The sequence below is a fragment of the Scleropages formosus genome, chromosome 8 (genome assembly GCF_900964775.1).
Source record: "Scleropages formosus chromosome 8, fSclFor1.1, whole genome shotgun sequence".
NCBI classification, from domain to species: domain Eukaryota; kingdom Metazoa; phylum Chordata; class Actinopteri; order Osteoglossiformes; family Osteoglossidae; genus Scleropages; species Scleropages formosus.
In genome coordinates this window covers 4,695,841-4,721,563 of record NC_041813.1, presented here as the reverse complement: position 1 = coordinate 4,721,563, position 25,723 = coordinate 4,695,841, and the positions used below count along the sequence as shown (strand labels likewise).

Below are 25,723 nucleotides of genomic sequence, written 5' to 3'. Positions count from 1 at the left end.
CGTTTTTTTATTTTTTAAAAAAAAAGATACAATTAAGCTAACTGAATAATTCAGAGAAGAGGGCAATTTGAGTTTTAACACCTTTCTTTTATAACATTTCCTAACCATATTTTAAAAAGGCAGAAATGATTAGTAACTGTACTCGGGGATTAAAAAAAAATACTGCTGGGGTGACAAACTACAGGCAAGAATGTATTGTGCGTTTTCCTTCTCTCCTAAACTCTTCTGTCCCATTTCCCAGTGGGCCTTCTTATTCTCATGTTAGTTTTCACCAAGGTGTGATGGACTTAATGGGCCTGTACTCAAGAGCAGCCGTTGGGGGTTTGGGGGGTTCACTGGTTGTGGTTTCACCGGCTACTTCCCATAGTACTGTATTACATGACTACTGTTTCTCCTTTATTAAGACATTGGTTTTTTTGCATGGGCATCACAGATCTTCAGTGGCCATTTCAGACAAACAACACCGTCTCAGTGTAACATCATTCACAGGTTCACGCAGCCATCTGGACACATTTGGCTTTCATATTGCTCTATGTAACAATGCAACGACGGACTGATATTGATAGGGAAAGAGAAAAAAAAAATACATTGACATCACCTCTCAGAAGCACTGAAACTAATTACAAAGACATATGTGTCCACAGACCTCCTCACTACCAGAGTGGAGGATATAGAGGACATTATGACAGTAAGATCCATTGCAATCAATGGAAATACATTTTGCAAAATGCAAAAGGATATTATTTTACAGAATAAACTAGATATAAATGTATTTAAGTTTTGGACATGTTCATATATGTTATATATAGAAACGTGTCCATATTTGCAGGGAAAATGTAAGGCAATTTAAAACAAAGCCATGCATGGATTTAAACGGTTTCTAATATGTTAAGTTTCCTAATTCTGTACAAGCTTAATGCATCAACAGCGTCTTTAAAAATAAAGCATTTCAAGGTTTTTTTAATCCTACTTTATTTTTTTTCAAATCCTTATCTACCTGACCCTATTCACTGACCATGTGTATCATCATCCTAGTATTATACGTAGGCACTCACACATACAACACGTGCATGCGCAGGTACATTAGGTATTATTAGACACCAATGGAGGGTCTAAGAAGGGGCAGAACTGCAGTTGAACATCACAGTCAAAGTCATGGTGACATGAAGGGCGGCAGGGGGGTGAGGAGAGTATATTCACACCGCTTTCCCAACTTGATCCATTTTGTAACAAAATTTGGTAAGATCTTATTAACCTTCCAAAGCCTTCTTATAAAAAAGGACTATATCAGATATACAGCAAATGAATTACGCTCCGGAGTTACAGTGTGTGATGATTCTCCATAAAGGAAGGGAGGTAGGTGAGGGTTGCTATAGGGGATGACGTTGAGGTGAACCAACCCAGCTCGATGAGATGGTTTCCACCGGTCACAGTTGGACACACCTACATTTTTCCAGTCTTCAGACCCTCAATTTCAAAATCCTGTAAGATCATTTTGTGGCCTTCTTTCTGCTGACACTGCAGAATTAAAAACACCCAATACAGGATTTGCTGTGTTGATCGGCCACAGGCCCCTCCTATCTATGGAACTGTTATATGGATGCATCCCAAGGAGAGTGTTCAGGAGTCTCTTAAGAGCTCCAGAACTCGACAGGCTGTATAAACATTTGCTTCCCTCCCGGTATGTACAGTACATTGTGTTTGTCGTCTGAATCGTAGGCCGATGACGTTTTCTAGGTTTACAAAAATATACCTGTTAAGATTTCTGTTCTATGTACATGTTTACTTCGTATGGCTTTACAATAACTGCATGCAGGAAACTATATCAAGCCTGAAGTTTTCAACTACCTGAGATTTTTTCTTCTTTTACTCTAACTGCTGTAGAATATATGCAAACTATATAGTAAAGAATATATGGTAAATATGGAAAGCAGTAATCTATCAGTTTCCTTCTAAACGTGGCACACCGTTATAGATGCTTAATTTCTATATACACTAACAGGGTATATATACACAGCTTGGACTTGGTAGCAGTGAGCACTGCAGAAGAGGTTGGGATATGCAGGCGCAGCATAGTGGTTTGTGCCAGATAATGAACAGCAGGAGAGCCTGAATGTGCGGGAGGATGGGGGAGATAGATGCTGATGATGAGAGCCATGGAGGATGGGGAGACCTCTGTGTTAATGGGAGTCGATTTGGCCTCCTCCAGCAGCTGCCCTATCCTGCAGTGAGCTGCCCTCTCTACTCACATGCACTGACTGCTCATCGTTTGCCTTCGCTGCCTGGCTCTTGCCGCAGGACCCCCCCTCCTCTTTCCCTTAGTCTTCCGTAGCGCTCCTCCATCTGTGCTCCTTGTTCTCTCGTGCTCCTGCGTCTACTCCTTCCTCTCAGTTGCCCGCTTTGAAACTCCACGCACCCAAAAAGAAAAAAAAAAAAAAATGCCAAGGTCATCCAAAAAAAGGTGGTCAATCTGTCTCTCCCTCTCTGTGTCCGAGTCCACTCCTCGGCTCCACAGCCTGCACGAGGCGTCCAGTCAAGCCCTGAAACAATGGCCACATGTTACATATGATATCATGGAAAAACAGCAGGAGGCTAATATCAGGCAAGCTGCTGTGCAACAAAGCTTTGGCTTTCTTTAAAAATGAAAAAAGAACATCTTCTTGGCAGCACTATTTAACCATGCAAATAAAAAAGAAATTCATGAACTCATTTCTTCTTTCCACAATCCTTCTTCATTCATATGCAACGTGCCTGCTCTAGCATCCTTCGCCAGCCAACGGTCCATTCCGCCATTAATCCCGACCCTACGCTTGTTTTTATCGTATGACAACGGCACTCTGTGCTATTAATTCAGGCACTAAGGGGTCTGATGAGATATTCTTTTCTACATTAATGAATCCTTTCTTCCTGCCGTTTAAATAAGAACCTGGTCAGAAATGGAGAGCTCAATGCAACGAACCTCTAATTGAAAGCGACAACATCCATGATAAGAGCTGATAATAGTCTTATTCTTGGTTAATCTACTCTCGCACTCCTCCTCTTTTGTTCAGAGGACGAGCTAATTTTGTAGGTTTTATGTTTATATTTTCAGGGTTTCACCCCGTGTGGTCCGTGGAACCAGGCTGTGGTGGTCAAGCACTGAAGAGGAAAAGAAGGTTAATCTGTTTTAGTTTGATGATTCTTCTGCAAAGGGCGCAGGTTTTGCCAACTAGGTATCTGAAAACGCAAAGAAAGAAGCATGACCACCAAGTGTTCGATAAGATTTTCAGTGCTTCTTGTGCCCTGGTAGGCCAGAGTCTGCGGGTTTCCATCTGACTGAAGCGAGGTTGAACACTGTGAAGACAAGGTGGACCATGTCCGATGCTGAACTACCAACTACCAAACATGAGGACGCCTGTATATTTTTTTTTAAAATATTTGAATCATAGCATTTAAACAAAGAGTACTGTACGACTCTTTAACAACACTACAATTAAACTAATTATCAAAGATTTAATGCTTCGGCTGGGAAAGTGTCTTAAAGGTTTTATATAGGCCCCATTGAATGCTCTATCTGTGCAGAAACCGGCGTTATAAATACTTAATTATATAACTTGCAAAGGCGTTATTGAGGTCTTTCGTGAAGACGTTTAAATCTTGTACCGGAGTACGAAAGTAGAACCTGCTGTAAAAGCACTGTTGTGGCTGCAACACAGCGTCTTGCGACTTAAATTCTGCCTCCTTCAAAACACCAAATGATGGACAGAATGAAGAATTTGGAAAAGTTAAAAAAAATAAAAATAAAAATAAGCTATGCTTCCTCCCCTATTATCACCACAACCCACAATACTGTATAAAACCACTTGTGCTACCAACAGCTCTGGCTACATGCAAGACATGCTTTGAAAAGACCGAAACACAGCATTCAAATCATTTTGTCAGGCCTTTGAATCATCTAACAGGCAAAAGGGCTTTAATCCAGGCACAGAAGCTCCTTTGTAATGCAGCAAAAGGAAAGTTTGAGTGGACAAAGATCTTTTTGGTTATTAGTCTAACTACGTGTAATCAAAATGTATGCTTAAATTACCATGTAAGTCAAAAAGTATCTATAATAATGTTTTTTTTTAAAAAAAAAATAAAATAAAACCATTATTGGAGATATTTTTGGCTTACCCTCATATACCAGCCTTTGTTTGTGAGATTTTTCAGGTAGTTACTGAAAAGACTGTAAATCATTGTGATCAAACATTGTCCTCCAGTTTCAGAAAAGCTAATGCATAGTTTGAGGAGATATATATGATATTACAGTAATTTTGAGATAAAAGGCTCTTAATTGTCTATTTAAATGCTGTATGTTGACTTTTTGGGAAGAAAGGTATTTTGCTAGTATACCTAGCAGCAACTTATAAAATGATCATCATAGCAACTTTAATTTTAAAGCAATTACAATATCACAAGTATTAATGTCCATGTTACAATAAGTTTTCTCTAACACTGAGGACTAGTGACAAATGCTGATATATAGTAAACAGAATGTGTTTCTGTGGCTTTGAAGCAGACAATTGAAGACCACCAATGTTTGCAATTCGAGACCTTGGAGTAGTTACGTAATTCCCAACGGTTTTGATACTTAGCAGTCTTTCAATGACCCTAATAATGGCGCATGTGCCAGCATCCGGTATGACGTGTTACTGCAGGTCCAGCTCAGACCTCCTGTGCAGCTTGATAGAAATTTTCAGGACGTATCCTGATGAGAATGACACCACAAACAAGAACATCGATGGAGACCCATGAGAGAAACTGAATGGCTGCAAACTTTGTGGCTCCATTGCTCCTTAGGTTTGTTCTGATCTGTATCCATATCTGATTTTCTCTTTCCTTCTCTTATTCATGATTGTCTTTCCCTTTAACCACTTCACCCCCTCCCTCTCCTTCTCTCCAACCCTTAGCCGCCTCTACCTGGTGTCGCTGGTCTCAGCCAGCCTGTTGTTCATGATACCGAGGGCACCGACGCCCCCGGAGAAGCCGTTCTGTCGAGAGCTCCCACACACGGTCCTGGGGAAGCCGTTGGCCGATTCGGAGAGCTGCTTCTGCATGATGGCCAATGACACCCTGTTCGAAGCAGTGAGGTCACGCATGGAGATCATTTCTCCGGAGAGGCGACGGCCCTCGGTTTCGCTGTCACAAGGACCCTCCGAGTCAGGTGGCCGTGCAAAGCGGCCGCGACGGACACGTGATCCTGGTCGAATGGCATTGCGGCGGCCCAGGAAAGCACCGCCATTTTTGCCACAGCGTTGACAGCAGAGGCAGCCCATTCGGCGCAACATCCAGTTCAGAACCTGCTTGATGACGATGGAAATGACATTAAAGAGTGAGTAGATGCAGCAGACACCAGACAAGATGAAGAGGAAGTTGGCCAGCCTGTATAGGCCCTGGTGTGCATAGGCCGCACGCTGGCTGCTCACCAGGTCCCCAAAGCCAATGGTGCTAAAAGTGACAAAGCAATAGTAGAGCGAGTCCAGATAGGCCCAACCCTCTACAGGGGTGTACATGGCTGATGCTCCGCAGGAGAGGACAACAGCACCTAGGCCCAGAATGAGCATCACATGGTAGACGGAGGGCTTCCAGCCTGGCAGGTACCCTTCGGCGAAGTCGCGGCGCAGGCCCGGGGGCAGGAGGCCGCTATGGCGCAGCCGCCGCTCACGTACTGCTTTCATCACCACCGCCAGCAGGGTGATGATGCGCTCCAGGAACAGGTTAAAGAACAAAATCGTGGCAGCGCAACCCAGCAGCCCGTAGAAGATAAGGAACACCTTGCCCGCCACCGTGACAGGAGTGGTCATGCCGAAGCCTGTAGAGCGAGAGGCAAGAGAATGGAAACAGACTTAGCATCAAAGAATAGCTAGACAGCACACATGGGGTTTAGGGATTCTTTAGAGCAAGACAAAGTGATAAAGTTATGATAAAGCTTGAGTATACTGCGTAATTTGGGATTGTCAATAAATTGAAAGAGATGCTCAGCGAAACAAAAAAAGAAGGGGTTCATTAATTGTGTATGATTTAGCAAACTATGGGTGGTATGGACTGTTACTTCCAGTCTGAACAGAAATCTTTTACTTCCATTCCAGTCAATTACAGTGATTGCAATGGGTAGGCAGCAGGTCCGACACCTAGCAACTAAGCAGATTGCACAGGCAAAGTGAAGTTTTCCACGTCCGCTCCCAAACTGAATTAAAACAAAGGTCAGAGTTTGACACTGGCACACGGAAAGGAGCATTAGCTGATGAGCTGGTCTCCTATATCGTAACATCACCTTCCGATTCACGTGGACGACAATCTCCTCCGGTCCCCAGCCCACGATATCTGCAGGCCATGTGATGCCGTTACTATTTTTTCAGCTGTGACCGAGCTAAAAAAAAAAATTTAAAAAGCAACAGGCACTGCAAACTCGTAAATATGCATCCCAAACTGGGTAATATTAAAACTAGTCACTTCTTACTGAAAGTACATTCACTTCTTTGACAACATCCTGGAAAATTGCAAATTTCAGATGTCACAATTAGACAATGGAAAGAAATTTGATGGTATATGTGGCTCAGCCAGTAAGCTGGGTCCAAACTGAAGACAACTGTAATGTAGCGTAAATGTTTATATGTCCCTCCAAAAAAAAATTACTAGGAAGGTGATCAGGAATCGTGGATATTGTGATAATGTTTTATGTAGCTACTCGTGTGATGAACGTTGGTGCATATGGTGGAAAGAAACTGGCTGTACTCAAGAATCATGCGTCTGCAGCTATATCTCTGTTTCTCATAATGTAATGAACACGCTGTATTTTCTATGAGAAGTACATTGCTTTGGAGAAAAGCATCTGCTAAATGAATACATGTAAATGTAAATGTAAATGAAACCCCTAAATTAATTCCCCAAGAGCCTCGGACCATGACCGGCTTCCTATAAAAGACCATTGAAACAGTATTTACAGGCATTGGGACTGTTCAGCAATGATATTACAGAGAATCTCAGTGATTGAAAACAGAGAGAAACTGTTAAGCGTTCTTTAGAAAGCCATCCATCCCAGAGCTCCATTGCTAATTAATTAGGGCTCCTTTCCCGCAATCCTACTGAAATGGCATGATTGTCAAGTATGGAGGTTAAAGTCTCTGCTCCACATCAGAGATATGCAGTACCCGGCTTGGTTTTATTAAGGCCCAAATTATAGCAGGTCTAAAAATGCAGAGGCATTGATTCCCTATGCTGTCTCAAGCCATTACCTTACACTGCTGTGCCAGTATGTATTAAGGGTGGAAAAAGAACAAAGCCAAGACTAAATCAAATCGAGTCTTGCAGTTTCTGGTGATGCCCTTGCTTTCTCAGGCAGAAAGACAACTCAGCAGTGCAGCGGACTTTGAAAAGTTCATGTCGTGAGCCAAAAGAACATCCTGATAAATTTAAGAATTTTTCCCCTATTTATGATTTATAAAAATGCTTACTCAGAAAGCAAGGGTGCTTCTCATGCTGTGTTTTTAATAGTATCGTCGATCATTCTTGTCATTCTTGCAATATGCTCGTTTAATCCTTTCCCGGTAAGAGTTTTGAGTTTGTAATCACACGTGCAATAGCGTTTGATCAAAAGAAAGCATTTCAACCAATTTCGTAGAACCAAACACAAAAAACTAAAAGATTTCATGAGTTTAAATAAATTTACTGAGTTTAAATACATAAAGTAATTCTCTCCTTTCAGCACAGCAGGTCTGAATTAAAGCCACAAGGATGGCAAAATTCTCCTTTAAGGAAAGAGAGGTCAAGTTAAAGCATGAGTAACAATCTAGAAACCATCCATCTCAATGGGGAATCACTCAGTTTAATGTGGATGATACAGCTAAATAGACGGAGGAAGTTTAAACAGCTGGTGAATTGATTCAACCTTTCTCCCTTCAGCTTCTTTCACATCTCATGAGGTCTTACTCCAGGCTCAAGCTGAATAGTGCTCAAGTAAAACCGCAAAACTGGTAGTGTGGTGTTAGAGCTGCTGCTTTTGGACCCAAAGGTCATAGATTCAAGTCTCACCTCTGGCTGTAGTATGTTTGAGCAATGTACACACCCTGAATTACACCAGTTTAATAATGTAAGTTGTTTTGGAGAAAAGCAATGAGTAGCTGTAAATCCAAGGAGGCACAGGGTCAGGTACACACACCTCGGACAACACAACCAAGAATCTCGAAGCACCAATTGATCTGAAGAACATTTGGAGGAAACCAGTGCATTTGGATGAAAGGCATTCAAGTGCATATAAACGAGCTGAACTTGACATGGAACACCACTATGCACTGAACCAAGTATTTATGGTGGCAAAAGGGAATATAATATTGTTTCCAGATGGATCTTTTCTAAAATACATTTTAAAAAGGAAACTGGGCCCTTTCTAAAGTAGTGATTTTTTTGTTTTCATTATTAAAACCGCTGGGTAAGAATTTTTAAAGAAAATACAACCTAAATATTAAGGCCAAAGTTAAACCTTTGTCACAAATTGAAATTCTCCAGTAGCTTACTATTGTCAGTAATAAACTTGCGATTAGTTTGAAAAAACATTTTACCATGCTTGTAAGAAATGATATATGAACCAATTACATACCCTACTGAAAGCTGCAGAGCATCCATTTTCACTTGCTTCCTTGTGCAATTTAAGTGCAATAAGGGGAGCAGATTAAAAAATCATAATGGCTAGAACTCATGTCATTTTGCTGGACTCCTTAATCTCTCTCACACGCACACAAAATCAGGAAATGAAAACAGGAAAAGCTGTAAGAAAAGGGTAAAACAGGCTAAAAATGAACATGTGAAAAAACAATAAGCCACAGTACCCACAGAAACATGTCAAAAACTAAACAATAAACGTATTTACTTTAAAAATGTCAAAATAAATAAATAAATAAATCACATAAGATAAAAGATGTAAGTATTGTTCAATCTAAGCGCAATATTAGACGAGATTGACTTAAATCTTTCATTTTTCCCCCTCTAATTCAATGTATCAATAATCTACATGTGTATTCCAGCGTGTGTAAGAAAAATGGGCATAAAGCGCACAGTTCAGAAAAACAATTAAAGACATGCAAGAACAGTTTTTCTTTACCACGACCATGTTAGTCTCCAGGTGATTTAAACCAAAAATGTCTATTTCAAGTCAAAGACAAAGTCAAAGTCAACTTCATTGTCATTCCCACAATATATGTAGGACATGCATAGGAGTGAAATAATGTTTCTCCTGGATCAGCGTGTGAACAGAGAGGAAAATGTAGAGAACAACATATGCTATTCCTACTACTACTACACAATGCAAGTAATGCTGCTATACTATATAACTACTATATAAATAATATGTAAATAATACGCAAACTACAAAAGTAAAAAGACTCCAGGATCAAGTGCAGTGATTTGTTCAGTCTAATAAACAGAAATGTCAACAGATTGTACAGGAGCTACAAAAGCTTTTTTTTTTTTTTTAAAAAAAATATAGAATACAGAATATAGGATATTTACAGGGTCCATTATGAGCTCTGTACTGCTGGTTAGATCTCCTGGCTGAGTCGGGGTGACATAAACGAAGGTCCACCGCACTCTGCCAGTCCTGCTGTGTGGGATCTATTTGGATCAAACACAACACCACAATAATGTCACAATAATATTTGCTACCCGCAACATGCTCAATGGGGCATATGGTGACTAATTATTTCCAGGAAGAGGAACAGAACTCCAGCTCACAGTTGCAGAGAAATCACTTTTGTCAAAATAAATCACTAGCAATACGCGAGTGTATGAGTGCGTGCTGCGTGTTAGTGTGTGTATGTACGTTCTTGAGCATGTGTGCACGTGCACGTGACTGTGTTTGTGCACATGCATGTTGACATGTCTGTGTATCCACACAGCAGATGGGGAGTTCCGGTTCCAGGCTCCGCTAAAATTCCAAGGGCTATTGCACACCCCCCTTGGCAGTGTCACAGAGCTGGTTCCAGCGCCATCCCCCAGTCTACCCAGCCAGAGTTGTTAAAAAGCTAAATGATCCAGCACGCACACCCAGTTCCTACTGCAACAGCAGCAATCAAAGAAACTCATTTACATCTCCCAGCCGAGAGAACTAAGAGACAAGAGCTATTTCTAGGTGCTAATCGGGCAGCCGTTTAATGAAATAAGAAACAAACCAGGGAGGTTATGACTAAAACCAATGCTCCACTCGGGGTAATTTTGTATCTGTCCCATTTCTTTCAGAAAATATCAAATTTATATAAAGTCGCCGGCTGACCTTACAGGGACCTATACAGACTATAATATCCCGACCCCATGAAAATGAGAAGGCAAAAAAACAGGACTGTCCGCTGAGTTTGACCGCACCATCTGCTGCCCGTACGGGACAGGGGGTACGGTCGGGGGGGGGGGATGGCTGTAGAGCTCATGCAAGGAATATTGAAAAATGTCCTTACAGAGCTAAGCATGCACAAAAACATAAACACGGCAGCAGAGAAACAACAAAAGAGCACATACCTCTGCAAATTTGCATACGTAATACAGACCAAACAGATGTATTTATCCACAAGCAACGGCAACAATCCAGCTGGCAACTCCACTTGCGAGACGTGCAGCTCAAAAGGCTTCCATACACATTCAAAATAATCATACACACACACACACACACACCAATGCACCTGCAGTGTATAGTCTAATGCTGGCTGTGTGTATGTGTAAATTGCCAAGAGTGCTTAACAGATTCCTCATTAGGACTGTGGTAATTACACGATGGTGCTTAATTGGAAAGGAGCAACCCTAATAAAAAATAAATCTAGAAAATCAATTAGGCACAAGCTGAGCTGAAACGTACCAGTCATTTTGGGAGCTGACATTAATTATACTGAGCTGATGAGGGATTTTGATGGCATGAAATGAGTCATCTTTCTTGGTTGGCAAAACACCTTACAACCCTGGCTAGCGGCTAAAATGTGTGAGCGATGCCCATATGGGGCGACACGGTGGCACATCGAGTAGCGCTGCTGTCTCACAGCTCCTGGGTGCTGCAAAAGGACATGGGTTTGATCGCTGCTCAGTCTGTATGGAGTTGGCATGTTCTTTCCATGTCTATGTGGGTTTCCTCTGGGTGCTCTGGTTTCCTCCCACACTCCAAAGACATGCCCTTCAGGTTTACCCATAGTGTGTGAGTGTCAGAGAGAGAGTGTGTGTGTTCCACTGATGTATGGATGAGTGAGCCAGTGTAAGTCACCGCGGTGAATAAGGTGTGCGGGCTCATAACACTACACAGAGTTTGTTGGAAGTCGCTTTGGAGAAAAGCATCTGCTAAATAAATAAATGTAATGTAGATATTTAAAATAGTTCCCTCCATCAAAGACACCTGCCAGTTAGACAGTAATTTCCTAGTATGCTGTATATGCATCTTACTTGTTTCCTGTTGAGAGAACCCCAGGCTGATGGATCTAAGGGTGATTTTGTGTAGAAGAGCTCAGCTTGACTCTAGCAGAATGATGCAAATTTAAACCCCAAATGGAAACCACAGTTTTTAACTTAAGCGAGGTTTTTAACACTTTTGTCTGTGCATACCCAGATATTACAACAGGTTTACCAGTTTAAATACAGCCCATTTTTAGAAATTAACAATATACGTGAACAGGACGATTTGCAGGAACATCTTGGATTTTTGTTTCCTCTTGCTTTGTTTCCCCAATTCTTGAATCCCCTGAATGCCTCACAGTGCACCCAGGTGCTTCTCTGGTATTTTATTCACTATTGGAGGATTTCCAGCTCAAGACAAAAGTAATGACTGACATTGCTGTCCCACGCATTGATTTACTGTCAAAGCAAAACAGCATCCCTTCTGCTTCTTTGTAAAAAAATAAGCAAAATCTTATTTCTTTCCTTTGTCATAGATTTAGTTTCTTCAATTCAGTTTTTATAATCTACTTTAAATTGCTGCAGAAGATATGAAGAACAGGTTTTTTTTTCCATGCAGCACATGAAACTTCACATTAGTTGAAAAGTAGAGTTTCCACCCTGGGGTGTTCATTTAATTAGAATCAGAAATTGTTGACCATGCACATGATGCTATGACTGTGTCTGTCCTTGCAAGAGGAAAAGGGAACATTTAACCCAATAGAACAATTAATATATAGGGCAAATACTATCTTGATTTCACAATAACTTACAATCCCGGGATATTAAAACACTGCAGTACATATTCACAACTCATAATGGACATAGCTTTAGAGGTAAATATTAAAGTATAATAAAAGTGTTATATTATGCAGTACTTTTATGCTTTCTGCACAATCAAACCTGTTACAAGATAGCATAAGCAACTGTCATAGCAGCTGTGACCTAATAGATGAACTGGCCTTGGTAGGAAGGAGACCACTTTTGGAAAAAAATACACAATTTTTTTCTGCAGCGCTTCCCTGAAGGTAATGTGGCCTTGTGTGGGACGGAGGTGGCCACACAGACCGGACAAAGGCGTGAGGACAGCAGAACTCAGGAACAAAAGGGCTTTATTTACACAATTCGACTAAATCAACCAGGGATGTACCCTCTTTAAAACACAACACAAAACCAAATGAAGCTCACGCAAAATATCACAGCAAAACAAGGGGGGTGATTCAATACAAACCTAGGGCCATTCTAGGGAGCCCTCCTACTCCCTGCCAACAGTCTCCAAAAAGCTCTCACAGTCGTCAGACCAGCTGCCTAAAAATCCTGGCTGATTTCGTCTCTACTGTCAGCAGCTGGTTGTTATAAATCAGTGAAGGGATGCAATGCAGAGCTCTCGATCAGAGCCCGCCCTGCCGCCTGCCTAGGAATCACCACCCACTTGCTCACACCTATTTCTGGAAGACAGTCCTTCCTGGATGAGTAACATGAATTAAAAATCTAACTTTTTAAATTTCACTTATTTTATTATGCTGGTATCCGTGTATACTTCTTCAGCAGTGAAATATTACAGCCCACTCTTCTGGATGCTTTGAAGACAATTCTTGGCCATTTGTCTTGTTAATCTTGAAACGCGTTTTCCATAGCAGGGGCAGCACATTGGAAGAGCAGGCAATAGGAGTGCGTCAGAGAGTATGAATCGCGCACTTGTGCATAGGCTCGATGCCTGTTCGGTCTCAGCGAGTTCTCATGTTCTGCCAGTGTTCATCGCGCTCACTCTGTTCCAGGTGCTCCAGTTTCTCTCTGAAGACGCGCATATCAAGTGGATGAGTCTCTCTAGACCATCATAGTGTGTTAATGTGTGCATGACTGAGTGTGTGCCCTGCAATGGCATCCTGTCCAGGCTGTGTTTCAGTTTCTGGGCAACTGCAAGCCTGAGCTGAGCAAGCAGTTACTAATAGTGAATGAGTGAAAGTGAGTGATTTTCACAACAACGTATTATTGGCGTATTTAAGACATTTCTGGAAACTGCTCCGTATAACTGGATCACAACATTTTGGTAATATTTCATAAAAAGCCATGTATTGCTGTAGTGTTTCATGACACCTGTCAGTTTGTTTTCCAGCTGCCCCATTTAGGGATCCCATGCTGACTGTTTCCACATGAAGCCAACTGCTGATTCCACTGTTCAGAGAAAATTCATCCCACAAGTCAGTCCATCTTGGGCCGAAGTTTAACGCTGTCTAATTTGAACTTGGTTTGAGCTTCTCTGCAACAAACATGCCGCGGCTGCTCACTAAATTGTTTGTTTTTGAATGCGTATCTATACTTTGATACATTTTTAAGACGTGCACTACTTAAGTGACTTTTTCCCAGGTATGCTCATCTCAGGTTAGCTGAGTGTTCAGATACTGGGACAGAGATTGAAATGCACTTCAGCAAAATCATGAAGCGCTATATGACAAGAAGGCCAACTATTTTGTGAGAAAACTGAAGTTCATCAAAATGGCAGCAAAAAGCTCCCGACAGTTTTGCTTGCATCTGTGGAATGACTAGGCCAAAGAACAGAGGTAAGTGGATTTGTTGAAGATTTTATTTTATTCCCGTAACTTCTGAACACACAAAGTGGGAGTCTCAAAATCAAATAAGAAAAATAAATGAGAAAGTTAAAGAAAATGTTTTTTTTTTTTTAAAATCAGCGCAACGGAAAACTAGAAAAAATCTGTTGAACTCAAAGCCGGATCTCAAGTTACTCCCTTCCTCCAAAAATCATGCTTTTCTGTGAAGTGTTTGAATTTTAAACCATTTTTTTCCGAATTGGCCCGGGCTTACACCTGCACCTGGTGTGTCTGTGTGGGAAGGGAGTGGGCGTGGGCAGGGTCTTGCCTGATAGACTGTGCATAAATTTGTTAAAACTGTCAACGTATAAGAGAAAAACTGTCAAAATTAGAAAAATCTAAACTGTGGTGCAAAAGTGGCAGATGGAGAATGGTGGCTCCGGAGTTTGTCTGAACACTCTGTGAACTTTGAGCCTAAAGTTCTGAGGAGTTCCATCAATCTAGGAGCCTGACAAATCACAGCACTGCAGTCACCTTGGCTATTAATATGTGGACCAAAATGAGGTGAAATGAGGTGAAAAACTTTGAGAGGACAGTATAGATGGTACCAGTCAGCTGGTTAAGTGAGAAGAGGAATAGAGAAATGTTCGGAACGTCATCGTTCACAAAGTTCTACCGCTCTTATGACAGGTATGTGTAATAACATTACACGAGCTCACATTGTATTTCAGATATTGTGTCGTGCACCCCTCAATGTGGGCTTGAAGGAGACTGCTCTGGAAGCTGCTGTCAGTTGCAATTAATTTAAAAGCTCCTCTATATTAGCGAGCCATTGTATGTGAAGTCGGCCTTCGTTCCCTTTCCATTCAGCCCTTACTGGAGTCTTTCAAATGACCCTACGTGCAGCTAGAGAATGAGCAAAGACTTTCCCAGGGTTTTAACTAAAGGAACCACTAAGCAGAAGACAATGTCACAAAGAAATTATCTTCAAGGCTAAATCAAATCCCCGCAACCATGGATCAGCTCTCATTAGCAAAAACCCATGTAAGATCATAGAGTACGAGTGCTATGTTCTGACACGATACCCACAAGAAAAAGCGCTGAACTTTGCCTGGTCCAGTTATACACGATGTTCACACCTTCAAATGCCCAAAACCACTGTTGTTACTCAAGAACATGGAAAGTTTGATGAGTTCCAGCTCATTATTTTGGAAATATTTCAAGCCTGAATTAATTCAGGCAGTGGTCAATACAGTGCAATTTGTGGATGGCAGTGGGTCCTGTCAGGATGTGAAGAACTGAGCTTGGCAGAGCAAATGGATTGGAACCAAGAACAAGCCGTTCTTGAACGTCGAGGAATCGGACACCCACAGAATGATCCATCTTTCAATCTGACACCAATCAACGCTCAACCGATGTGAAATAAAATGAAAATGAATTATACATAAGTCCTTTTTCATCACCTACAACACATCATACAGGTGAGAAAAGCAGAGGTGCAGTAAGGAATTTACTGACATTGAACATGCCAGGATTTCTAACTTGAACGCATGGCTTCCCATAGGCAGGGATGAATTAAGATGAGACAGAGTTGACAGAACTGTGAGTAACTAAAGAAACGGTTGCCCTTTCTTAGCTGAAGAGTTCACAGAAAGATCAGATCTGTAAGTTACCGGGGGAGGAGGCTGGAGCTGCTGTTTGCTAGTTCCCAGAAACGTTTCCCTTCTCACAGCTTTGATCGTACAGGTGTGTGACTTATAGCTGGGGGGAGTCAAACAGCTCCCATCCTCACTTCACCTTTGAATACATACACACACTCAACACCTCCTTCTGAGTTCACAGTTTAGGATGTACCCTGAAACAGGAGGAGCACTTCAGTAAAGTGGAGATTTATTTGTCCTATCAAAGAGTTGATAGCGAAAGGACAAAGAGATTCTCTCTACCACATAGTGAAAGGCAAGCATGTTCCTGACAACTATGCGACAGGGATGGATGAAGCAACCAAATCCACTTTCCTCTCCTTTGCCCACTCTCTTTTCTATTGCATGTGATTTTATGGGCCTCCTGTGATCCAGATGTATTATCAGGCTACAAATCACCATCGTCATTTGTTCTTATTTCACAGTCTGCACACCAGTGGCTCCTGGGAAAAATTCTAATAAATAAAATCAAAATTGAATTTACATTTATATTTATTCATTTAGCGGATGCTTTTCTCCAAAGCGGCACGGTGGCACAGTGAGTATCGCTGCTGTCTCACAGTGCCTGGATGGTGCAAGAGGATGTGTGTTGCCTTAATTTAAAAAAAAAAAAAAAAAGAATGTTTTCTGTGTGGGTTACCTCTGGGTGCTCTGGTTTCCTCCCATTGGAAGCCGCTTTGGAGAAAAGTGTCTGCTAAATAAATAAATGTAAATGTAAAGCAATGTCCATCCCCAAGAACTATACAAAAAGTGCATTAATCCAAAAGAAGGAGAGATTTGGATGCAGACACATGATTCTTGAGTACAATTTGTCACCACCGTATAAACCAATATATACAATATATATTACATAAATTTCCACTCTGTTGTACAGTAGTTAGATTAGTTATAAAATAGGACACCTGTAATACTTGTTCTGACATTGACCAAAGTAGTAACCGGATTTCAAGAGCCTGCACTCTGATTCACACTCTAACTCTATCGTGAACACACTTACTAGTGTTAATTATGGCAGTCATAGTTATGGTGTTCTCCAGTCTTGATTTATTAAGTGGTGCATTTATATCATTTTAACACTGTTGCAGCCATATGTGACAGAAGAGCCCTGTTGCAAGGCCTTGATATACAGCCCTCATATTCCATTCTCTTGTTTGCTGTCTGAGCAGGATAATTTTTCAAAGACGGGTCAAACACTCATGCCTCTAATCGCGCTTGAAGCATACACTAGCATAATAATGTCTCATTTTTGCTGACCAGAGTGGTTTTCCATTTTTTAACTCTACGATTTCCTGCTCTGCCTGGATTTTCATAACGAACCAAAGATCTGCGGAAGGGAAGCTGAGTAAGAAAAACAGAAATGTGAGTAGGTGTCCTTTGACATTTCTCCTGGAAACACAAGGTGTGAAACTGGTGGCCTGCAATAAGTTCATTTGTGAATGTGTGTGTTTTGGGGGAGGGTGTACATCTATATGTGCAAATCCTTGACATGTCACTTTTCCAGCTGATTACACAACACCGTTGAAATGATGTCAAGCATTGCAGTGGGTTCAACACAAAGAAATGCAGAACTGGGCTTAGTGGAAACAGCCAGTGTTAAACATTTTTATGCAGCAGACCCAAGTGTGTCATCAGCATGCAATGGAGAGAAAATGCTGGAATAGAGATCAGAAACTGTCTGCGCAAAAGATTGGGGCTCAGTCCAGTAAAAGAGCCGGTCTCGATTTAGCTGTACAATTTCCACCTTACCGGGGGAAAGCGGCTTGAAGCATTGTAGCCTCTGGCAAAGATTAAGGGATTTGTTTGGAAGCAGGACAGCTTCTTGGAACTAACTCATAAACTATGGCAAGTTATGGGGATCATCTCTAATTTAAAACCAGTCATATGGTGGTCAGTCAGAGGAAGGGTTGTCACCTGAATCCAAAGCCATGGGGTTATGTAAGCCTAGTCGTGAACATGGTTTACTTCGTTGCAGGGTAGAGAGGAAGTGCACTAGTCAGCTTGCATACCAGCTGATTGAGTTCTGTACTCCAACACAAAGGAAGGCATGACTTCTGGGAAAACAAGCTCCTTGTCAGACATAGAAAACACTGAGATCATCTCCCCTCTGTTATGTTATTCCCACGGCGCGGTTGCGTCGGACCCAAGTGCGGGACACAGGAAGCTTGGTCAAGGGGCGGTTCAGTAGACGTTGTCAGGGAACGGCCAAAGGGTCACCGATGTAGAAACAGAATCCAAAGGGGCAAATCCAAGAACCGTAATCCAAGAAACAGGCGAGTGATCAGGCAAACCAGTGAGTCGGAGACGAGGTGAGGACGAGGAGCGAGGAGCAGGGCGAGGAACAAGGAGCAGGGCGAGGAACGAGGAGCAAGACTAGGAGCGCAAGTGATCAATAAGGCTGAACAAGGTTCCGCATCGGGCTGTGTTCCGCAGCCCCTTTTTAAGCTTGTGCTTGCTAATTCGAAGCAGGTGTTTCCTGTTGCGCAGCCGTGGGGGGCGTAACACCCACAGAAGGGTTGCATTGCTGCACAAACCGTTTCCGCCATGCAAACTATGAAAATAGATGTATAAATAAAATTGGAAGTAATCTTTATTTTGGTGACACCTTTGTCCAAGCTGACATAATAGATAACTAATTCTACAGTGATTTGACCATTTATACAGCAGTGTATCAATCCAGGGTAAGTACCTTTATCAATGGTACTATGACAGAAGCAGGGATTCAAGCAAGGGACCTTCAGCTTGAAAATAACAGCCCTGATGAGTACACCATGTGCTGACCCTCACATCTTGAGTTGCAAAATGTAAGTGACTCTGAAATCAGGACTCTTCGTTAAGTAAAAGAAGTGAGGTTATGGCTTGGGTGGCTGAATGCCTTTACCTTGGCAGGCCTGTAGCAGTTGGGTGAGAGTATAGTAAACCAGCATGCCCTTGTGGTACACTGGCAGAAAATAATCACAGGTGTAGCTTGCCCTATCATGCCCAGAAGGCTAACAGCCTTCAGCCAGGGGCTCTTTCCCTTTTGCTGAAATGCATCGTGTCCAAGGTGAGAAAAAGGGTTGTTGCCAATTTTAAAGAAATACAGCTATCGAAGCATTCTGAGTGCAAGCACACGAAAGTCTCTATGGTGTGGAACAACCATGGGTTTCACTTCTCTGTTCTCTCCACTGCGGGTAGGCTTGCTGTTGAGGGTGCCATAGGCAGCCACCTCATCAGTGTCGAATGTGGGGTTTACTTGATGCTTCAGTAAATGTCAGTAAATGCATGGAAGCCAACAATACCCTGGACATCTACTGCAAGCTGTCAGCAGACAGCAGAGAACTTACTCACAGGCACAGATGATACTGCAGATCATGAAGAACCAAGGGTCTCTCCACAATACTGTGCATAATTTTCCATACTGACAGAATCAGAGACTCCCCCAAAGTTCTTAAATGTGTTATATTACTCACCGGTAGAGTATTTAATACCCTCTAATACATCTTCAGACTGTACCACATCCCAGATGTGTACACCAAGGTCAAACAGTCTAATATTTTCAACAGGTTCCTATTTAGTGTGGCATTTACCTTTCCCCTGTGTAAACCTGCTCCAGGCATTGGGTGATGTCACACAAAAATCAGCCCACTGCTATACATTATATATCATATCTTTTGCCCCGTAAAGCCCTACCGTTACTGAAACATAGAGAAAGGAGTAAAGATCCCATGACAGACCAAAGAAAAGAAATTTTCAAAGGCGAAGATGAGCTCATTAAAAATATCTGTAATAAACAACATTTTTTTCTAGCTAGAATATAATTGCTCCAACTAGGAGGGAATGTACTGCAATACGAAGTCCCTTTAGGGACCAGGATGCTCTCTGGAATTTCACTGACTGTTCAGACAGTCCTTGAAGTAATTAATTGCCAGGCAAGTATGCCGCGTTCAACTGATGACCTCCATGCAATGTTCACTACATTTTCTTTTTAGTTTGACAGCACCAATTCGATTTGGTGTTATCAATTACAGAGACCAGGTTAGGATACTAATCATAATTATCTTTTCCCAGGTATGACATGGTCTATGAAACAAATGCTATAACCCTGATTTGGCAGGAAACTCCCTATGTTGGAAAGAGGAAATAGTGATGTCTTCAGTAACACTCTACCCTGCTAATCTCAAATGTGTGTTGGAGTCGCAAGAGCTTGTGTTACAAGTGTCTGTCAAGTGCTGGAGAAATAGGAGGTGTCAAAGAGGGCAATGAGACTGGAAAGGTTTGGATAGGAGGGCTATACCAAGCTAAAATCTATGTACAAATAAAGCATACATACAGGAAAACACGTACAAGGATGAGAAACATGAATATTAGTGGGGTGATCAAAGAGAGAACATACATCAAAAATATGGCCATCTACTCAACGCAGACCCCAGAACATCTATCATGTCCACACACAGAAGGAAGCACACGTGTACTTAAGCATGTTAGCATATACAGAACCTCACACACAAGGACTTCGAGAAAAATCCCACCCTTCTAAGCCTGCATGCAGGCCGGGGCGTCACGCTCCAAGTCAAGAGACTATGGAAGAGATTTCTGTATTTCTGGCCCATTGTTAGTTCCTAGGGATGTTGTTCCTCCATCCCAAGCCTGCACCCCCCCATTCTCTCACCCCCAGGCCATTCTGCGGCAAGCTGTAGAGCCAGGGCATGCTGCGCAGTGGAAGAGAAGCTAGAATGTTCTCTCCACTTTTGACCAGATATCAGCTGCAAGTAACAATAGTAATAATAGTAATAATAATAATAATAATAAAACTGACCAGAAGATAGACAACAGTACTTCCATACTTTTCCATAATAAAATTTAGTAATGTTATACAATGTTTGTTCCATGCAAGGACAAAATTGCACACTTGGCATTTGTGTGATTCTGCTAGAAAAAATTATGTATTGTGTCGAATCAACCAAGTTAAATGAGCTTTCAGAGACCAAAAATAAATCTGAGCTTTTCAGCTGACTTTGTTAAAGAAGAAACAGATGTCTTGTGAATAGGTCTTGAGTCACTGCTGATGTCAGAAGGGTTAGATCATATTACTAGATAATATTGATCTAGTAATATCCCTGTTTTAACAAAGGACTTTGCCAGTTATACTATAAACAGGCTCCTTCTGTAAAGCATTCCAGTAAGAGTGTATTGTTCTTCTTTTGTTTGGACTTCCTTGTCGTGTGATCACTGACAACTCAGAAGTTGTGAAATTCAAAAATATATTTGATAGTGGTTCAACAGACTCTTGGTTAAAAAATCGTGTAGACACACACACACACACACACACACACATTTAGAAATTAGAGACCACAGCTGGAGAGACAATTTCCTCTCACAAATGAATATATTGAAAAATGATAGACAGACAGCTAATGCAAGGCCCAAGAGTAATCAACAGAGGTATATACATCAAGACACTCCAGCTAATTAGGTAATTAAGACTGTGTACAAATTACCCCAAGAGTTAATAGCCATGAATTCCTGTAATAGAACAGACAGAGCCAAAAACAAGCCTTTTTCACATGTAGGAACACAGCTCTTTTTCAAACTGAGAATGAGGGGCAATTGCAGATTTCAATGATGTTAGTACAGTAAGGGCAGAGCATTAGAGATGAACTTAAATAGTCCCTTCCTTCAATATTTGTAATGAGTTACTTCAGTGGCTGCGGTCAGGGCAGAACTTAAATCAAAAGTGTGTGTGTCGTGGGGGGGTACACATATATGTGTGTGTGGCATGCTAGATTTAGAATTATAATATAGAGCGAGCGAGCTCCACACAAAAGACGGGTTGGACTGGGGGGAATTGATGCTTATTCAACTATTAATTGGGAAAACTCCCAACAAATACGTCTTCGAATCGAGGTGAAAAGTGATTTTTTTTTTTTTTTTTTTTTTTTTTTTTTCCTTACCAATAGTTGACACCACAGTCCCGACAAAGTAGAACGCCCCGGTGAAGTCCCATCGCGGTCTAATGGAATCGGCTCGGATCCCTGCGGCGATGGCCGTTTCGTACTCCCGCAGGAACGAGTTGAGATCCTGCAGACTGATGTTGAACGTCTCGCTGAAGTTGAAGAGCGTCCGGTTCCAGCGGCCATGGGCTCGCAGCTCCGAGGGTCTCTCGATGGCGGAGAACACGGCAGCACCGCACAGCAGGTAGAGCACGATGAGCAGGGCGAGCAGCAGGAAGCGGCCGTTGTCCTCGTTGATGTGCAAGGAGCGGCAGCCGTGCGTCCGCTGGCCGGGCATCATCCAGATTTCAGCACCGCGACTCGCACGGACAGCGGCCGCGGCTTCGCACGGGCGCGACGAGCGGCATCCGTTCAGCTCTCGCCACGAGCCGAGCGCTTCACGAAGCCCCTAGGAGAAACTCTCTTCGTACCCCCCCCCCCTCCACGGCATGAACCCCTCCAGCCTTTCATTCACATGTACAACCGACCCCACATGGCCGAAAACGCAGGAAAAGAAGCAGTTTAATGAGACTCGTGGCTTTTCAGACTGGCCCACTCTTACCCCGACGTCAGGGCGCAAAAAAGACGAAAAGTGCGCCGCTTCCTCAGATTCTTAAGTAAAGTACCCATTTAAGGTGTCCACCTCAGAAAATCTTTTCCTTTTCCCGAAGCATTCAGTCAAAAGCAGGAGTTTGCCATCACTCAAAAGCACATTTGCGCATTATACCGCATCCAATGATCCAGTGATCGATAGCAAAGACGCCTCTTAACTGATTGAAAGGATGTAATTAAGTGCTCGCTGGAGAAAAAGTGGCGCTCGGCTGCGTTCCCCTCGCTGTCCATCCTAAAAGTCAAGAGGAGGCAGGCAGCGTCATCCTTTGGGTCGCTGCACCAAATCGTATTTCCCTGGGATCATATCAGCTGCTGTCACCCGCATCGCTGCCAGTCCGGCGAATAAAAGGATACAAATAATTGCGGCGCGTTAATGGACTGCGCGCGCATTTGGCTCCGTCTCAGCGTATTTACTTCTTGGTGTAGCCAGGGCAGCTTGTCAGGTGGGCTTCATGATGCCGAACTGCAATCCTTCAGGAGAGGCGAGAAGGCATCGTGTCACATCCCAAGAGTTTCCGCGTGAAAAAAAAAGAAAAAAAAACACTCCCGAGATGATCAGTGTCCAGTTCAACAGGCAGGAGGCTGAGACAACAGAAAAATTACCTAATAATAATAGTAATAATAATAATAATAATAAAAAGAAGAATAGAGTGAAATAGGCACTCTAATAATTCAAGTATTTCACCTAAAAGTACGTGTAAGAATAAAACTTCGGACGTGTTTAAATCATTTTTAAATGAAATCTGACCTCTATGCCTGGGTCATCTGAGTAATAGCAGTGTTAACAAAAAAGACACTTTTGGGGTACTTACACCACGTACCACTTGCATTGCAGCAAAATCCCTTCTGCAGTGCAAAAGACTGCAACACAAGCCTTTTTTCGGACTAATGGCTGGGGGGCGGGGGGTGTTCGAAATCCTATATACGTTCTTCTTCCGCACACACCGTTCCTAACGCTCCGGACGCAAGTTTCGCGTCACGCCACCACGGGTGTGAAAAATGAGTCTCGGGGAAGGAACAGATGAGACCGCAGAGCGCCGGGGGGTGTCCGGAACAGCTTTACTGCGGTTCTCGCGCGCGGTGCCTCGCGACGGAAGGCAGGCGGGCGCGCGACACACCTCGCGCGGGAGGAGAAAAGACGCGGTGCGCAGTCCGCTCCTCGGCGTCGCTGCGCATGGGGAACCTGTCAGCAGAGGATGTATAGGGCACTGCAGGCAGGAAACAGCTCTGCTGTGCGCGCATATTCAATTGCTTTCCGTAGCAGCGAGTACCCAACTCAGCCTTTTCCCCCCAACTTTGACATATTTACATTTATTTATTTATTAGACACTTTTCTCCAAAGCAACTTCCAGTGAGCTCTATGTAGTGTTATGAGCCCACACACCTTATTCACCAAGGTGATTTACACTGCTAGATACACTACTTACACTAGGTCACTCATCCATACATCAGCGGATGACACTTTGTCACTCACACACTATGGGTAAACCTGAAGTGCATGTCTTTGGAGTGTGGGAGGAAACCCACACAGACACAAGGAGAACATGTAAACTCCACACAGACTGAGTGGGGATCAAACCCCTGTCCTCTCACACCACCCAGGCGCTGTGAGACGGCAGCACTACTCACTGTGCCACCATGTCACTCACATTTTTCAGTGCAGTAGGTATCACAGTGTTCAAGCCTGTCACCCTGCAATCAGAAGGTCCTTGGTTTGAATCACACTCAGTACCCTCAATCAATGCATTTACCCTGAAGGGAAATAGCAAGAACATCTTTCATAGCCAGTAACACACACACACACTTTCTGAAACCGCTTGTCCCGGAGCAAACCAGAGACTAACCTGACAACACAGGGCGCAAGGCTGGATGGGGAGTGGACACACCCCAGACGGGACGCCAGTCCGCCACAAGGCACCCTAAGCGGGACTCAAACCCCTAACCCGCCACACAGCAGGACGCGGCCAAGCCCGCTGCATCGCTGCGCCCCCCTTGCCAGTAACAGTGTATCCTAATGCAAGGTTGTGGTGGTCTGGAGCCTGTCCAGCAAGCACTAGTAAACTCTGAAGAAGGCACAAGCAGGGTATTCACACACGCTCATTCACTCATGCTCACATGCTAAGAGCAATTTAGCAGAATTAATGATAAGTTCTAATGAACTAATTAAACTGAAACACATGGCTTTGGACTGTGTGAGAAAACCAGAGCACTCGGAACAAAACCACGCGTAGAAAAGACGAGCGAGCTATATTCGAACCCATATATACACAGCAAAGGTGCAGCAAGACACCAGCAAAACAGAGCCGGTAAATCAGGGAAAAGTTGATTATCTAATACCGTAAGTGAGCGTTGACAAAGGAGTCAGTTACATCAGGATAATATAATTAAATTTATTCTCCTCCATCATTGAGGGCCAATGATTCTGATAATTTAACAATGTCTCATTTGAAATTTTTCAGCTTCATAATTGAAAACAACAGCATTTTTACTTTTAGCAGAGACTGCAGAATTGATTCGCATGATCAATACATTCAGCCATTAATATTTAAAATTACTTCACTTTCTGCAGAAAATTTTGAAACGTCTTACTTGTTCCGTCTCTAGTAAATACTTAATTCTGCTCAAGGCGTTCATTGCTTCCTAGATTATAAAACCCTTCATCCTCTTACACAAACCATTCATTTTCCCAGTCCTTCACAGTAGCACTTTTCTTAGCTACATTTTATGATTTTATTTGATTGCAGTCTCATCAGTAAAAGGGATAATCAGTATTTTACTAGGAAAAATATTGAAGTTTCCACATGAGCTGTGCAACTGGGAGGGCACAAAGCTGTGGTAATGGATCTCAAACACATGAACTCTGCCGGATTGGGTGATTCCTTAAGGACAATGATCAGTCGGTCAGTCAAGACGATTTTCAGCCTATTTATCATCTTCGCACATCAGTTCTGTTACCGTACAGCACTGAATCCGGCAAAGCGTTAGAAGGATTTTAGCTTACCTACTATTCTCCACGCATTCAAATTTACTGCGTTTGCTCTGGCATTCTTTCATTTGTTTCAGTCACTGTTAGTCCATCTGTTTTAATGAAGAGCAGCTGCAATCTGAGAACAATGGATTAAAAGAAATTGTTGCTGTATCAATATTAGACTGAGTACACATTGACAACAGCCCAACCACACTTATTAAAGACGATCCTACAGGATGGGTTATCTTAACCTTTGCACTGGGTCATAAAACTCCATGAAAATGCTTCACTGATTGGTAGGGAGCAGCTGTGAATGATTCTGCATGAAAGGTTAGAGAGATGGCCTTCCACAAGTTGGAAAACACATGAAGATAATTGCCCATATTTGAGAAAGGCGGATAAAACAGCCCTGCCTTTGTTCCGTCCCATAGTAACAAAACACTTTTAGTGTGATAGTATGAGCAATAGGTGTTCTTGAATGTAATATCTCAGCTTATAATATTTTGCCCT

The 25,723-nt window shown here is 42.5% G+C and overlaps 1 protein-coding gene across 4 annotated transcripts; it reads right to left on the bottom strand.

Moving 5' to 3' along the window:
* Positions 1-1,971: 1,971 nt before the first annotated feature.
* On the bottom strand, positions 1,972-23,237 carry kcnk12 (potassium channel, subfamily K, member 12). Of its 4 annotated transcripts, none has more exons than XM_029254301.1 (4): positions 23,058-23,237; positions 21,595-22,827; positions 4,939-5,830; positions 1,972-2,540 (listed from the first exon to the last, which is right to left on the bottom strand). In XM_029254301.1, exons 2-4 carry the CDS (start codon positions 21,932-21,934, stop codon positions 2,534-2,536), a joined length of 1,239 nt encoding a protein of 412 aa, XP_029110134.1. In that variant the 5' UTR covers positions 21,935-22,827; positions 23,058-23,237; the 3' UTR covers positions 1,972-2,533. The 4 variants fall into 4 exon arrangements, with proteins under 4 accessions (XP_029110134.1, XP_029110136.1, XP_029110135.1 ...); XM_029254303.1 differs by having other exon boundaries at positions 21,595-22,716; XM_029254302.1 differs by lacking the exon at positions 23,058-23,237 and having other exon boundaries at positions 21,595-22,832.
* Between the last annotated feature and the right edge of the window lie 2,486 nt (positions 23,238-25,723).

Excerpts from the sequence above, each read along its gene's own strand:
- kcnk12 (XM_029254301.1), bottom strand. The coding sequence starts at position 21,934 with ATGATGCCCGGCCAGCGGACGCACGGCTGCCGCTCCTTGCACATCAAC. Across the intron at positions 5,831-21,594 it reads GACTGTGGTGTCAACTATTG|GCTTCGGCATGACCACTCCT; the intron begins GTAAGGAAAAAA and ends CTCGCTCTACAG.